Here is a 15,244-nt window from a genome sequence, read left to right as displayed (position 1 = left end):
AACCAGACTGGTTGCTGTCGAGGAGGTTGTTCTGTGTGAGAAAGGCTCAGAATTGCGAGTTTATATCTCACAGAATTGCGAGATATAAACTCGCAATTGCGAGAAAAAAAGTCAGAATTGCAAGTTTTTATTTTACATTAACTCTGTTTTGTGTAATGCAGAAGAAAATAAAAATATATCTAATTTTTCAAGTAAAATAAAACATTTTAAAAAATTACAATTATATAAAACTTAAAATTTTCATTTGTACTCCATGACTTCCTACTGAAATACAGTAGCTAATAGTATTCTGAAAAGTTATATTATTTGATTTACAGCAACTCTAATTAATATGTAATGCAAAAGAAATAAAAATATTTTTTTTATGTAAAATAAAACATTTAAATAATTACCATAAATCATATACAATTTACATTTTCATTTGTACTCCATTACATAGTATTCATTAACAGTATTCTGAACTTAGTTATTTATTTGATTTACAGTAACTGTTTAATATGTAATACAAAATAAAAACAAATATATATAATTTTATAAGTAAAAAACATTACAATGAATTACATTCCATTTAAAAATTACAATTATTAATTTAATAACATAATTTATATATGTTATATAATGCTTATGTTATACATTTACATCATGCTTTTACTGCTTATATAGGCTACATGTTTTTTTCCCACAATGCTTTACCCAAAATAATAGGGTTTGACAGAAAGTCCCCCCAGTTTGTGTTCAACAACATTATTTGACCTTTAGCCTTATTAATTCACCTTTCATTCATTACTTTTATAACAATTTGAAACTATTTGGTTATGGTTTCTTTAAAGTTCAGATTTAACCTTTCAAATTGTAAGGTTTTAAAATTCACAGATACAAATGCCACTGTTTCCTGAGAATGACCCTACTAGCTAAAGACTTCAACACATGAAAAGGGTTGAAATGACCTCATTCAGGAAACAACAGTTGGACAGAATAGCTCTATACTGATCTATGAAGGACAAACCAGCAGCTATTCAGTGACACACACATTTACAAACGAAACAGCCGTTCTGATGAAAAATACCTGCTCTTTCACCGACAGTCAGTCTCCCTTTAAGATGCTTTTGCAAGAAAAATCACAAAAGTCATGAACACTAATTGTAAGCCACCAAACACCCTCTGACTGACAAACCAAAGCAAAGCCAGAGTTTTACAGCCTCTCCACAGTCAAGCCAGAACAATTACAGATTGTTAATCCATGAGGTCAGCCTTTTATATGACACTTGTGTTAGCAACAGAGAGCTTTTTAATGTTATAAAATAACTTTTATAACAGCCAGTGAACACAGACTCTACCTTGATTGGTTTCTCCATGTCTCCTGCACAGAGAGACCGTAGAGGGATTTTAAAAGGCTTCCAGCAAGGATTCAAGTTATTCTTCACCACCTGGTATGAAAGATAACCATTAACATTCACAATAAACATTAACAACAACCGTTCAGAGAGTTAATACTCCACATCTAAACAAACACACAACACACAATGCACCTCAGTTCTGTGAGCAAGCTGCCAGCCTGTTTCCGTCTGCCTGTAAAATTCCAGGTAGGGGTCTGATTTTCCAAAGAAATCCTGCAAGGAAACCCAAATTTAGACACTGAATGCATTTTACAGTTTAAAAGTAAAGCAAATTCACAAACTCACATCTCATGTCTTACCTTATTGTCCAGTTTTCTGGCCTCCATCTCAAAATTCACTACTCTGTTGTCCTTGATTTCCTCTGCACTGATCTGAAGTGAATATAAATATACAAATATTTGCTGTTTGAATATTTTATAACTGTTTTATTGAGTAAGGACGTATTAAATTAATCAAAAGTGACAGTAGGGGTTTTTAAATATTTCTATTTCAAATCAATTCTAGTCATCAAAGAATACTGAAAAAAAATTGCACCACTGTTTCAAGAAAAATATTAACTAGCACAAAAACATTTTGAAAATTGAAAATAATAATAATAAATGTTTCTTGAGCAGCAAATCAGCATATTAGAATGATTTCTGAAGGATCATGTGACACTAAGGACTAGAGTAATGATGCTGAAAATTCAGCTTTACATCACAGGAATAAATTACATTTTAAAATAAAGCAGTTATTTTAAATTGTAACAATATTTCACAATATTACTGATTTACTGTAATTTACTGTATTTTTGACTAAATAAATGCAGCCTTGGTGAGAAAAAGAGACTTTAAAAAAATGTAAAAATCTGTATTATATATTAAAACAGTCCACCATCAATTATTTCCACAATAAGCTGATGTTCTTCATGTCACAACAACTTTATGGAAAAATATTATTCTCTAGCAACCACATCTAGAGTAAATATGATGAAATATCATGGACATTCACCGTAATCGTTCCCTTTCCTGCAGGTTTTTTGTTCTTCAGCACCAAAGGTCTCGTCAGCTTGCTACTAGAAACAATCTGTGTAGAAATAAAAAAAAAAAACATATCAGACAATGTCACGGAGGAAAAATGACTTCAAAACATGGATGTTTAGTATCTTTGGTTGTCTTACCTGTCCCAACGAGCACTCGAACTCACCCAGGAAGTCGTCATCGCTCAAATCGATGGTTTTATTGTCAATATCGTAAAGGCAGAATCTGAGTTTCTGAACAACCTCAAAGTAGTAATCGACAACAAACTTCTTGGCAAATTTTGGGCTTAAGCAGTTCTTAACCCTCTCAGTGCGATCGACCTATGAAACAAAACATTCCGATTCCCAAATATGCGCAGGCATTCGTATAGATATTTGAACTATTTGCACAACAAACAACAAGTGACCTGACCTCAAACCACTGGTTTCCTGATGTGTTCATGAGCAGGGCACACAGCGGGTCGGATTTGGACCCCACATCCATGTCCAGCAGGTTTTCACAGGAAACCGTCAGCTCCACCTTGGTCACACACGACGTTGCCATTGGACTGATCTGTTTACATGAAAACTTGGTGAATGTGCCATGAGAACTGAAAGCTTTTGAAAAGCTTTTTTGCCACAAACTTGTAGACAGTCATAGGAACAATCCAGTGGTTTCTGTATTTCCCTTTGTGCTTGATAACATTGCATGCTGTGGCCTCTGTAACCACTATTTAAGTAGGCCAAACTGCAATATAGATATATATAATTTCTCCTATAATGCCTGATGAGGTTAGAGAGCACCTGACAAGAGATCAGAGACCTTTCCTTCATCCAGAATCTCTCCAGACCCTTCAGATTCCCAGCTCCATGATGGTGCTTCTCCTCTTCAGTTCACCACACTCATTTTCTATAGGGTTCAGGTCAGGGAACTGGAATGGCCATAGCAGAAGCTTGGTTTTGTGCCCAGTGACCCATTTTTGTGTTGTTTTTAAGGTTTGTTTTTGGATTATTGTCCGGTTGGAAGATCCAAACACGGCCCATTACAAGATTTCTAACAGAGTCGGTCACTTTTTGATTTTTAAAGTCACTTTCATTTGTGAAGCTCAATTATCTTTTGCTGCACATCAGAAATATATTCTTTGGTTTTTCTCATTGTGATGGATGATTAAGGGAATTTGGCCTTTGTTTTCCCTCCTATTTATATTCCTGTGAAACAGGAAGCCATGGCTGGATAATTTCATGTTCACAATCACCCTAATATGCTCAAAATTGTAAATATGAATGGGAATATACTTCACAGATATTTTACCCATAAGAATTTCTAGGGGTACCAATAATTGTGTCCAACGTGTATTTGAGAAAAACATTTAGGTCATAATGATATTTCCCTCCATTTTAAATTCTTATTCTCCAATGAAAGGTTAGATATATGTGAATTTTTTAAATAAAAGATCAAAATGATTAACAATGCAGATTTATTTTCACAGCCTTCTTTGATCATATTTACCAAGGGTGCCAATAATTCTGACCACGACTGTATATATATATAATAATGGACTCAATTTCATAGGGCTAGTTGTTAGCACCTAGACATGTACTGGTTGAAAACACTGTGACAGAGTAAGTTTTAGTTTCCCACGCTACTTATTTGTTTAAATTGCCTAACTTGTCAGAACACATTCTGATTGAATCAGACCGGTTCTGTATCTAAAGAATGACAATGTGTTTAGTTTAGAATCAATAATGGATTTATTAAGTGTCGCTGATGTTGTTTCATTTTAAATAGTTGTTTATTATGAACTAATAATGGTGACTAGCATTCACTCTGCTCAAATAAATTCATAGCAGACTCTGATTTAGGTCATATCTCATTTGTACTCTATACAGTCTATACTATATTAATTTGTACTCTATAATGTTGCTTGTTTGTTTTTTTCAAAGACAATTTCATTTAAATTAACAATTGGAAACAACACTATTTTGCGAATCTTACATCAACTTGCAACTAGTTGCAACATAACTGTTCACACAGATTACTCAAGTCTCTCTAAGGCAAATAATGTATTTAAATTATGTTGTGTATGAAAGTATATTGAGTAGGAAACATACATGAATAATATATTCAACATAGGTTTACACTGTAAGATTCTGTAAGATTTATTTATTAGCAGTTGTTTTATTTAGACAATATGTAGTCTGTTTTTGTATTTTCTCTATATTATATATTTTTATACAATACAATTTGAACTATATTTTTTGCTGCAACTTTGTAATTATAATGGTAACACTTATTAGTTGGTATTAGTTAATGCATTAACTAAAATGAGCAATAAATTTGATACAGTACTTATTAATCTCATTAATTTTAGTTCATGTTATCTCAGGTTCTTTAAATAATATTAGCAGATACAACTTTTGATTTGAATAATGTATTAGCATATTAACATTAACTGAGTTTAATAAATTCTTCAGAAGTATTTTCCATGTGAACAAATGGAGCCTTACTACTTAAGGTGTTTTTCATTATAATACTGTATATCAGTTTATTTAAATGGATAACCAGTTATACTTTGTATTATAAAATAATAATAATATTATAAAATAATATTTTAGTGTATAATCTTACTATAAGAGTGAATTATATAGTAGTGTGATTGATAGGTGGTGTTTTCGTACAGAAAGGTGTGTGTGCTTGAGCAGAATGAGCTGTAGGCTACAGTAATTTAAACAGAAACCTTGAGCATGAGAGGAGGTATGTGAGGAGTCACTGTGCGATTCTGTGTGGTAGGAACAATGGAGGCTCTTGAATGCAAAACTTGACTTAAAGGGGTCATATGATGCGATTTCAATTTTTCCTTTCTCTTGTTACAAGCTCTTGGTGCATAAAGAAGATCTGTAAAGTTGCAAAGACTAAAGTCTCAAATCCAAAGAGATATTCTTTATAAAAGTTAAGAGTCAGCCACACCTACCTAAAACTAGTGCTGTGTTCAAAATATCGATACGACGATGTATCGTCACAGAGATGTCGCCCACAGGCGGGGGGAGGAAAAATTCCTCTTGGTCGTGCCTAACAACAAGACAGAGACAGTCATGGAGCTGGCACACGGCCACCCGATGGCGGGGCACCTCGGGGCCGAAAATACCGTCCAACGCATCCGGGACCGTTTCCACTGGCCCGGACTAGAGGCGGAAGTGAAACGTTTCTGCCGTAGCTGTCCCACCTGCCAGCAGACGTCTCCGTGTCGTCCTCCCACCCAGCCCGCTCATTCCACTACCCGTCATCGATGTGCCCTTCGAGCGGATCGGGATGGATCTGGTGGGACCGCTGCCGAAGTCTGCCCGGGGACATGAGCACATCCTAGTCATCCTGGACTACGCCACCCGGTACCCGGAAGCCATTCCTCTTCGTGCGGCAAACGCCAAGAACATTGCCCGAGAACTATTCCTGCTGGCCAGCCGAGTCGGGATCCCAAAGGAAATCCTGACTGACCAGGGTACCCCCTTCATGTCCCGGGTCATGGCGGACCTCTGTCGGCTCCTCAAGGTCCAACATCTGAGGACGTCGGTCTACCACCCGCAGACGGATGGCTTAGTGGAAAGGTTTAACCAGACGCTCAAACGAATGCTGAAGCGGGTGGTGGCCGAAGATGGGCGTGACTGGGACCTCATGATCCTGTACGTGCTCTTTGGAGTCCGGGAAGTACCACAGGCCTCCACAGGCTTCACCCCCTTCGAACTGCTGTTTGGGAGACAGCCCCGGAGCCTTCTAGACGTCGCTCGGGAATCGTGGGAGAACCAACCCGCCCCCCTTCGTAGCCTCGTCGAGCACGTATGGGAGATGAGAGAAAGGATTGACCGAGTCATGCCCTTGGTTAAAGAACACCTCATGACAGTCCAGCGCGCCCAGCAACGCCTGTACGACCGGCCCGCCCAGGCCCGGGAGTTCCAGCCAGGCGATCGTGTGGTGGTACTGGTCCCGACAGCTGCGTGTAAATTTTTAGCGACCTGGCAGGGACCCTACACAGTAGTGGAATGAATGGGACCGGTGACGTACCGTGTGCGGCAACCCGGCCGCCGACGAACGGAGCAGATCTACCACGTTAACTTGCTCAAGAAGTGGGTTCCTCGGCCCGAGCAACTCGCCGCGCTGGCCCATAACGTCCCTCCAGTAGTGGACGTAGATCCACAGCTGTCGGCAACCCAGAAGACGGAACTCGAGGCCCTGGTCAGTCAGGGCATAGAGGAGAAAAAATTATGTACAGTATGTGGAAAATAATGTGTTTTTTTAACCTTAAACCGCATAAACACATTTCATTACACCAAATACACAAAATAATGTTCTTTTTAGCAGCATCATATGACCCCTTTAATATCAGTGCTGTCATTACATGTCAGATCTCACCACTGATCATAGATTTCTAAGACGTTTTATAGGTGGTTATTAAGTGAAATGGCATTTATTTAAGTTATTTACCCATACTGAAAGCAGGGTACTATCAAATGGTAATAGAACACAAGTTTTCCTATAAACTTAGTACTACATGATCAGCATATTTGTGTACTATGGTATGTACATAAACTCCAAGGTACTTCCCAGAATAACTGGTACATATCCAAAAGAAACATGGTATTACCCTGGTATTATTATTACTAGCATTAAGCTATGCAGAAACATATTCACTTAAATTACGCAAAAAAAAAAAAAAGTATAATCAAACAAAAATAGGAAAAGGTTCTGCTTCTCTCATCTATCAACATTGTCTTCAATAATAAATCTAGCCTACATGCTATAAAAACCTTTTTTCTTTTGCATTTATGAAACATATGGAATGCATCTTTATTTACCGTGACGTCATCTGTTTTGCCGTTAGGCTCATATAGCTATGGAAATAATTGCATTAACTACAGCAACACTGTAAGGTAAGGATCTCGATTTTATGCCATTAAAAGTAACGTTATGAATATCTTACCTTGAGTCGTTAGTAGTTGGCGTCTGACTGCGTAACTGTGGTACTAATTTCGGTTTAGTCTGGTTTATTTTTCCTGGTGTTTCAGTCTCCTCGATGTTGGGAAGCCTGCTGTTATAAATGTTGTTAGAAATAACAACAGAGCCCCTAAAAGCTAATGTAAAGCGTCTGTTTTGATCCGTTCTTGCTTCGCCCCTCTGACGGTATACTGCGCATGCGCAGTCGATTAGGAAACTACTCTAACAGCCGCAGCTAGTGGGAGTGTCTACACACAGATACAAAGATTGTTTGTTTTGGGCTGTTAAATTGTATCTGTAAAATTTATCTTGAACATTTCGAAATTATTTCTTAAATTCCATTACTTAAATGAACATATGGTTAATCTAAACTATTTTTAAAATGTTTTATGTTTTAATAACCGGACTTGCTTTGTGCCTCTTGAATAATCGTAAGAAATCAAAATTTCATGTGCTAAAATGCTAAGACGTCATTATTCTATTAGTCCAAATGTCTTAAAAGTGAGCATGAAATACACAGAGAACATTTAAAAGTAATTCTGTATTACAAAAAAATTAAGTTAAGTTAAACTTAATTTTCTGTAAAGCTGCTTTGCAACGATTTGTATCGTGAAAAGCGCTATACAAATAAACTTGAATTGAATTGAATTGAACTTGAAGTTACAGTGATTAATGACTGCACTGTGAAACATTTCCAAACACAGATCCCTCAACATAAAAAGCAACAACAAAACGCCACCAAATGGAGAGCTAGATAAATTTATTTAAACATAAACTAAAGATAAACATAAAACTGTACTGATAGTCTCAATGGAAACTCTGAAGGACTGTACCACTTGAAAAAAACACCAGGAAGGATTCAAGAATATATTTGTTACAAACAATATTTAATTTTTGTTACAATATTTGGTATATTTAGTTAAATTTTTTGAACTGAACTTTGGATTAATATGCTATAAACACAAAAACACTTCATCTATATAACACATATCGGTTTATCCTATATTTATTACAGTAAGTATATACAGTAGCTATATTCATATCAGTTGTGGAGCTGGTGTGTTTGTGAATGACTCATATACGCGGTCCTTTGATATTAAATTAAATATTTCTCTTAAAGTAGATATAGTAAATATTTGAAATATATAATCCAATTGTCAATATAAAATCTTTTTAAAAAAGCCTAATGAGAATAGGCAGTGCTGGTCTACTGTTAAATTTTCACAGAAGATATAAAACACACATATGGCACAACAATATTTTACAGTAAAACAGAATCAAAACAGATAGCAGCAGTCTAGTGTGCCACTAAATTGAATTGGACTTTCCAGCGTACATTTGCCTTAGACTGTCCAGCTCTTCTGTCATTTTCTGCTTCTGGTTTTCAATGATGGCGATGCGCATCTCTAAGCTATGCACATAGTCCTTCTTCCTGCGTCTGTACTCTTTGGCCGCCGTCCTGCAAAAGCACAAGCAACACGGGCAACACACCACATTGACTGGCTCTGGAGCACTTGGGCCTCCAGCGTATACACATGCACACGTCACAATCTTTCGCACACGGGACGACACAACCATGCAGCTATCACCTTATCCGATTATTATTACGAGCGGTGGCTAGACATTACGTGAAAAGCGCGTTTGCTCTGTAAAGGGTATAGTCTTTCGTGTTTTGGCTTGCAATGGACTGTTGTTATTCGGTTTTGTGACAGTATAGGTCTTTAAGAGCCTTGAGTTCTTCAATAAGCGTCTTGTTTTGTTTTTCAAGCACGGCGACTCGGTTCTCGAGACATTTGACATATTCTTTCTTCTTCCGCCGACATTCCCGGGCGGCTTCCCTGAAAGCAACAACAGAGAAGCTCTGTGAGCGTGAATACTGTAAATCTTACATTGTGTTTACAGGTCCCACTTCATGCAAGTCAGAACTGCAGAGCTTGTAAAAGCAAGTCCAAACCGGGAAAACTTGAGTTGTGAATGAGTGTTTTTTTAGTTGCATGTATAACGCAAATGATTCCACAGGCTTGGTTTTTCCATTCAAAGCATCGTCATGAAACAAAGAAAGCTTTTAGCACATGCTCCACACACTGAGACATCATCAAGCATGATGCAGTGATAGGCTACAAGCAAAGAATACAAGCCTTTGACCTCATCAGAAGTTGAAAGCAGACAAATGGATGCAACTGAAGAACATGTAAGGCCTCAGGTGCAGAAAGAACTGAGGAAAAGACCAAGCAACACACCAAGATGGACTGCAATGAGCTGCTATAATGATTTCATGCTCTTAGGCTACAGAATGCAGTAGTAATTCTGGAATAGGAAAGGGCAGCTGGGCAATACCTGTTTTTCACCAGTCGGAGTTCCCTCTTACATGATGCTTCCTCAGTCAGCTGCTGAGGGCTTGGCAGAGAGCCGGGTGAGCCGTCCATTGCCTGGGAAAGGCCAGATGCAGGAGAGGAAATCTGATACGCAGACATACCTCCAGTGGTGGCTGCAAAAACACACCAACACATTAGTTAACAGAGGAACAGTTCCCAATATTTTCAAAGACATTATTTTATAAACACATTGACTGCATATTTTGTGTTTCCATCACAGGTAACAAGGATTTTGTTGCTGGCCCAGTCAGGCCAGTAGTTCAGATTTGTTCATGTTCAGAATATTTTCATTGACCTTACCACAAAAATATTTCAATTTTTTTTTTAAAAATAAATTGTACAGTAACTGTTCTTTACAAAAAAATAAAACTGTTTAACCAACTAGCACAAAACTCTCTCACAATGATCCGAGGTCATCATTTTTGCAAGCCCAACACCTGCAATATTTAATCAGTGAAAGGAAGTGTGATATTGTGGTTATTGTTATGGCTGTTTTGGGTGTTATAGCCATGCTATGATAGAACAACATTTTTCAAACAATACATGTCACAAAAGGAAGTGTATAAAAGCTTTTTGGTGCCAATAGATTAAGTAAGCAGAGGTGTAAAGAGTACCTAAAAACTATACTTGAGTAAAAGTACAGATACCTTACAGTGAAAATTACTCCACTACACGTTACAAGTCACCAATTCCAAAACAACTTGAGTAAAAGTCTTAGAGTATCTGATTTTAACAGTACTTAAGTATTTTACTTATACTAAATATAGGCTCAAAGATGCACTAGTCAAAGAGACATGCCAGTGAAAAACTATAATGTTGTGGAGAAGCTGGGGAAAAAGGCAGAGGCAAGGATTTATGTGCAGGTATTTAATTGGTAAACTAGAACAAACAATAAGCCAAAAACCAAAGGGAACAAAGAACAGAGAACAGAATGACTGGCAAACAATTACATTCAACAACTCACAAGGAACTAAAGAAAAACTAGGGCTATATATACACACAGGGCGAGTCGGCGCAGACCACAAAATGTATCGGAGCTATTTGAATTCTACACAGAATGCTATATTTTATAGCAATATGGATGAGATTGTGGCTGGCATACCCTGTCAAATGCGGGTTTACGAAGCTCAACGGCTCTGAACGGCTCTAGCCCAAGCTGTGATATAAACGAACGCTATTGGCTATTTTAAAAAGGGGCGGGGCTGCTTGATATGTCCTGCCCTGTCTTCCTGTTTCAGTTAAAATTACGTCAACTCATAGAGTAATGCTGCATGTTTCTAAGCATTTCAGGGGACCTTTAACAAGATAAAAAGACACACCTGGGGGGACTAATCAAGGGGAACCAATGAACAAACGGACTACAAACTGACTGCAAACACCATGGGAGACAGGAAGTGAAATAAAAGTCCAGGGCAAGGCACAGAGAGCATGAAACAAAAACAAGAAAGAGTTGATTTGAGAGGAGAGCAATCACGTTTATTATCTAAAACCAAAATAAAACTAAACACCTCAAAATTACATAACAAAAAAACAAACAAACAAAAAAACAATATCCTTCAAAAAGGTCTCTTCAGTATAATGGATAAATAAAATAATGTTAAGTAAAATTATAAAGCCAAAGCCTTCTTGCACTGGCTGTGCTGGTTTTGGCCTCATTGCCAGCTGCAGTCATGTCCTCATCTTATATATTAAACTCCTGTGATTCACAAATACTTGCTAAGGAACTCGCATTCACATAAAGTACTCTCTTAAAAATAAAGGTGCTGAACCAGGCTGTAAACATGTTTTTTTCTGCTGTAAAGTTAGGCATTTTAACATGGGGAGTCTATGGGATTGACTCCCTTTTGCAGCCAGCCTCTAGCGGCCAGTTGACGAATTACAGTTTAAGTCACTTCCGTGTTGGCTTCAGGAGACAGAGAGAGAGAGAGAGAGAGAGAGAGAGGGAGGTTGCCTCTCGGGCAAAATGCACAGTATGCAGTACTTTCAGTGACCTGTAATAGGCACTATCACGTCTTTTTGTAGCAGAAATAAACTGCTGCAGAAAAAGTTAGGTCCATGCAAAATGTAATGTGTAACTGCAACACTCATTTCAAATGTAGTGGAGTAAAGAGTACAGATACTCATTCAAAAATGTAGTGAAGTAGAGAGTAAAAGTTGCTAATATCTTTGATACTCAGTACAACTACAAAGTATCCAGAAAGATACTCAAGTATACAGTAACTAATTACATTTACTCCAATACTTTACACCTCTGTAAGTAAGTACGTAAAGAAAGAAAGAAAGAAAGAGAGTTAACATTATACTACAACAAGAACAACTAATTATTTTTCAGAACATTTACTGAAAGCATTTCTCCTATTTCCCATAACATGCACTACAAAATTCCAGATTGTCGAGAATGAGTGAAAACCCTGGCAGTTTCCAATAAACAACCATGAGGCAAAGATGAATGACTTAATGCCTTTGACATCTAACTATTACTGAAACTAGTATTTATCTTATAATATTTTCTTTTTCTATATTGAAGGTCCAGCCTGGAATTTTGAGATTAATTTCCAGGCCCAGGTGTTTTGGACTGAGCCCCAATATGAACATAATATACAAGTAATTTTATGTTTATTGCTTTCTGAAACATACTAACACTGCTGGCAAACTAAATTTTTGGAAAATTATACTCTGAAATGAGTTGGCCAGTTTGTTAAAATCCACCACATAACACAATTACACACTTCACAAGCAAAGTAGTGGTGACATTTAGATGTCATTGTGGTTGAGAGTCAGAAAACATAAAATCAGAGAGGTTAATCTAAAATGACATTGATGTTTGTCTCAAATTTAAAATAAGAATTTATCCAAATGCATATGCATAAACATAATATAAATAGAAATAAAATTAAACAGATTGAAAAAGATTATACTGACACAGAGTTCATTCTGAAGTCTGATGTCATGAGTCCATGAATATCACCGTGTTACTAAACAGGCCTAAAGATCAACTGAATCAAATGTCTGCAAGGACCAAAGGTGGTGAATTAATACCCACTGGAGATCAGCAAACACATTGTGTGACCTCTGAGTATGTCACAGTGGTAGATTATACACAGATCTACTCGTAGTGTGGTTGTAAACTGGATTGCTCACCAATAAGAGCTCCAACATACAGTATTTGTGCAGGGTGAAACGCTCTTATGAAAACAACGTGATTCAATTTCCTCTAGTAGCAACCCACTATGTGGTCACAGTTAAAAAACTGTTTCACATAGTAACACATTTTTTATCTCTCTTCATTGAAACAAGTTAAATAATTTCAAAAAGCTCATGAACAATGGCGAAAAAATGCACAGCAACATTTCTTTACATGTGTCTGATCCTCTTTGTCTCCGTGGAGACTGCAGCGTATTAAAAGAGATGATTAATCTGGTAGTCTTGCTCTCGCAAAAGGAGCTGCCTGTAATCACAGCATGACTCTGAACTGACGTCAATGTACATCTTATTTGCCGTTCAGCATTTACATTTCCCTGCTGGTGTCCAATTCCAGGAAACAACATGACGTCAGCTGCTCTGTGAGTGGGCAGCGCATTCACGCGTTTCAGAGAGAGAGAGAGCGACAGAGGTGCTGAAAGAAACGAGTGAGAGCTACAGAGGAACTCAACAGGAAGCAAAAATGTGAACATTTCATTCTTTCAGCCTGTTGCATGCTACAGAGATGATTCATCGCAAAAATATAACGAGAGAACAGATTTGATACAAATCGTATATCGTTTTCTCAGTACAATCTCTGTGTCTCTACCAAAACTTCAAAGTTTTGTTTGAGCATTTGAAATGTTGTTTGTCCGTTCATGTTCTGTGAACAGTCAGTTGGAATTTAAAATGACCCAATCAATTTCAAAAACAGCCAAACTAAACTAAGATATTTAAAATGCAATTTTTAAAGCAAGTTCCCAATGTTAAACATGCTGAAAACCACATAAGAGCCACAGAAAACAGCGGACATACCTGATTCTGTCTCATCTCCAGTCACAGCCATGTATAGTGAGCTGAAAGCTTGTCTTTCTCTCTCTGCTGTCAGCATGCAATGCTGCCCAAACCACAAGCTAAGTGTGCAGTCACTGTCAGTGCCATTGACATCACTATGACATCATTAGCCTCCTGATGTCAGCAACGCAGTGGCTTGCGGAGCCAGCCCTTCCTCTCCCCACCCCCCTCTGCCGTCATTCACACATCAGACAGAGAGCCAGACCAAAGCAGGCTACAGAAGGCAGTTTTTTATGCTTAAAAGCTGCCTAAAGGACTGTCCTTAGAGTTTCTTTTCAATTATGATTTCAACAAAAAGAAGACTATGCATAATGCATAATGTCATGTGATATTGTTTTTGGAGTCTTAAAATTTATAAACAAATGAAATGAGCTTCCAGGTAGGCTGTGCATTGCATGAAACCTGTCAGGAATATATACGGATCATTCATTCAAAATTCAAAATGTATAATGTTTTTTTTAATACCAATTAATAATGAGTAAAGAAGACTATGCATAATGCATAATGTCATGTGATATTGTTTTTGGAGTCTTAAAATTTATAAACAAGTGAAATGAGCTTCCAGGTAGGCTGTGCATTGCATGAAACCTGTCAGGAATATATACGGATCCCTTTTAACTCTAAAAAAAAAAAGAAATTACACTATACCATTCAAAATGTATAATGTTTTTTTTAATACCAATTAATAATGAGCTATTTGAGCTATAAATTTTCATCAAAGAATCCTGAAAAAAATGTATCATACTTTCCACAAAAATATTAAGTGGCACAACTGTTTCCAACATTAATAATAAGAAGAAATGTTTCTTGAGCAGCAAATCAGCATATTAGAATGATTTCTGGAGGATCATGTGAAACTGAAGACTAATGATGCTGAAAAATGAGCTTTGCATCACAGAAATAAATTACATTTTAGAATATATTCATACAGAAAACAGATTTTTTATTTAAATTATTAATAATTTACATTTAATTATTAATATTACATTATAGTTTTTACTGTATTTTACATTAAGTAAATGCAGCCTTGTGTGCATAAACTTCTTTCTGAAACATTCAAAATTTTATTGACTCTAAATGTTTGAACGGAAGTGTGTGTATGTATATATATATATATATATATATGTGACCCTGGACCACAAAACCATATTTTTTGAAATTGAAATTTATACATCATCTGAAAGCTGAATAAATAAGCTTTGATGTATGGTTTGTTATGATAGGACAATATTTGGCTGAGATACAACTATTTGAAAATCTGGAATCTGAGGGTGCAAAAAAATCTAAATACTGAGAAAAAGCCTTTAAAGTTGTCCAAATGAAGTTCTTAGCAATGCATATTACTAATCAAAAATTAAGTTTTGATATATTTACGGTAGGAAATGTACAAAATATCTTCATGGAACATGATCTTTACTTAATATACTAATGATTTTTGGCATAAAAGAAAAAT

At 36.7% G+C, this 15,244-nt stretch overlaps 2 protein-coding genes across 4 annotated transcripts in view; both read right to left on the bottom strand.

The window, feature by feature from the left end:
* Nucleotides 1-9,736, bottom strand: part of LOC107739025 (copine-3-like) — a 20,628-nt gene extending 10,892 nt beyond the window's left edge. The window contains exons 1-7 of one of the 3 annotated variants that reach the window (XM_016550989.1): nt 9,719-9,736; nt 2,828-2,968; nt 2,557-2,736; nt 2,388-2,462; nt 1,697-1,768; nt 1,530-1,610; nt 1,338-1,427 (exon numbers count right to left, since the gene is read on the bottom strand). In XM_016550989.1, the coding sequence (XP_016406475.1) occupies nt 1,338-1,427; nt 1,530-1,610; nt 1,697-1,768; nt 2,388-2,462; nt 2,557-2,736; nt 2,828-2,959 (630 nt within the window). In that variant the 5' untranslated portion in view covers nt 2,960-2,968; nt 9,719-9,736. Of the gene's footprint in view, nt 1-1,337; nt 1,428-1,529; nt 1,611-1,696; nt 1,769-2,387; nt 2,463-2,556; nt 2,737-2,827; nt 2,969-7,367; nt 7,631-9,718 lie in introns of those variants that run through there. The other 2 variants (XM_016550991.1, XM_016550988.1) reach the window with 2 other exon arrangements.
* Nucleotides 9,075-15,244, bottom strand: part of LOC107739028 (cAMP-responsive element modulator-like) — an 11,732-nt gene continuing 5,562 nt past the window's right edge. Inside the window, exons 4-5 of the mRNA XM_016550996.1 lie at nt 9,719-9,869; nt 9,075-9,219 (exon numbers count right to left, since the gene is read on the bottom strand). Of these exons, the coding sequence (XP_016406482.1) occupies nt 9,075-9,219; nt 9,719-9,869 (296 nt within the window). The remainder of the gene's footprint in view (nt 9,220-9,718; nt 9,870-15,244) is intronic.

This window comes from Sinocyclocheilus rhinocerous, unplaced genomic scaffold, assembly GCF_001515625.1.
Source record: "Sinocyclocheilus rhinocerous isolate Xijiao unplaced genomic scaffold, SAMN03320098_v1.1 scaffold1697, whole genome shotgun sequence".
Classification (NCBI taxonomy): domain Eukaryota; kingdom Metazoa; phylum Chordata; class Actinopteri; order Cypriniformes; family Cyprinidae; genus Sinocyclocheilus; species Sinocyclocheilus rhinocerous.
The sequence above is the reverse complement of the archived record's forward strand: the minus strand, read 5'-3'. Positions and strand labels throughout refer to the sequence as shown.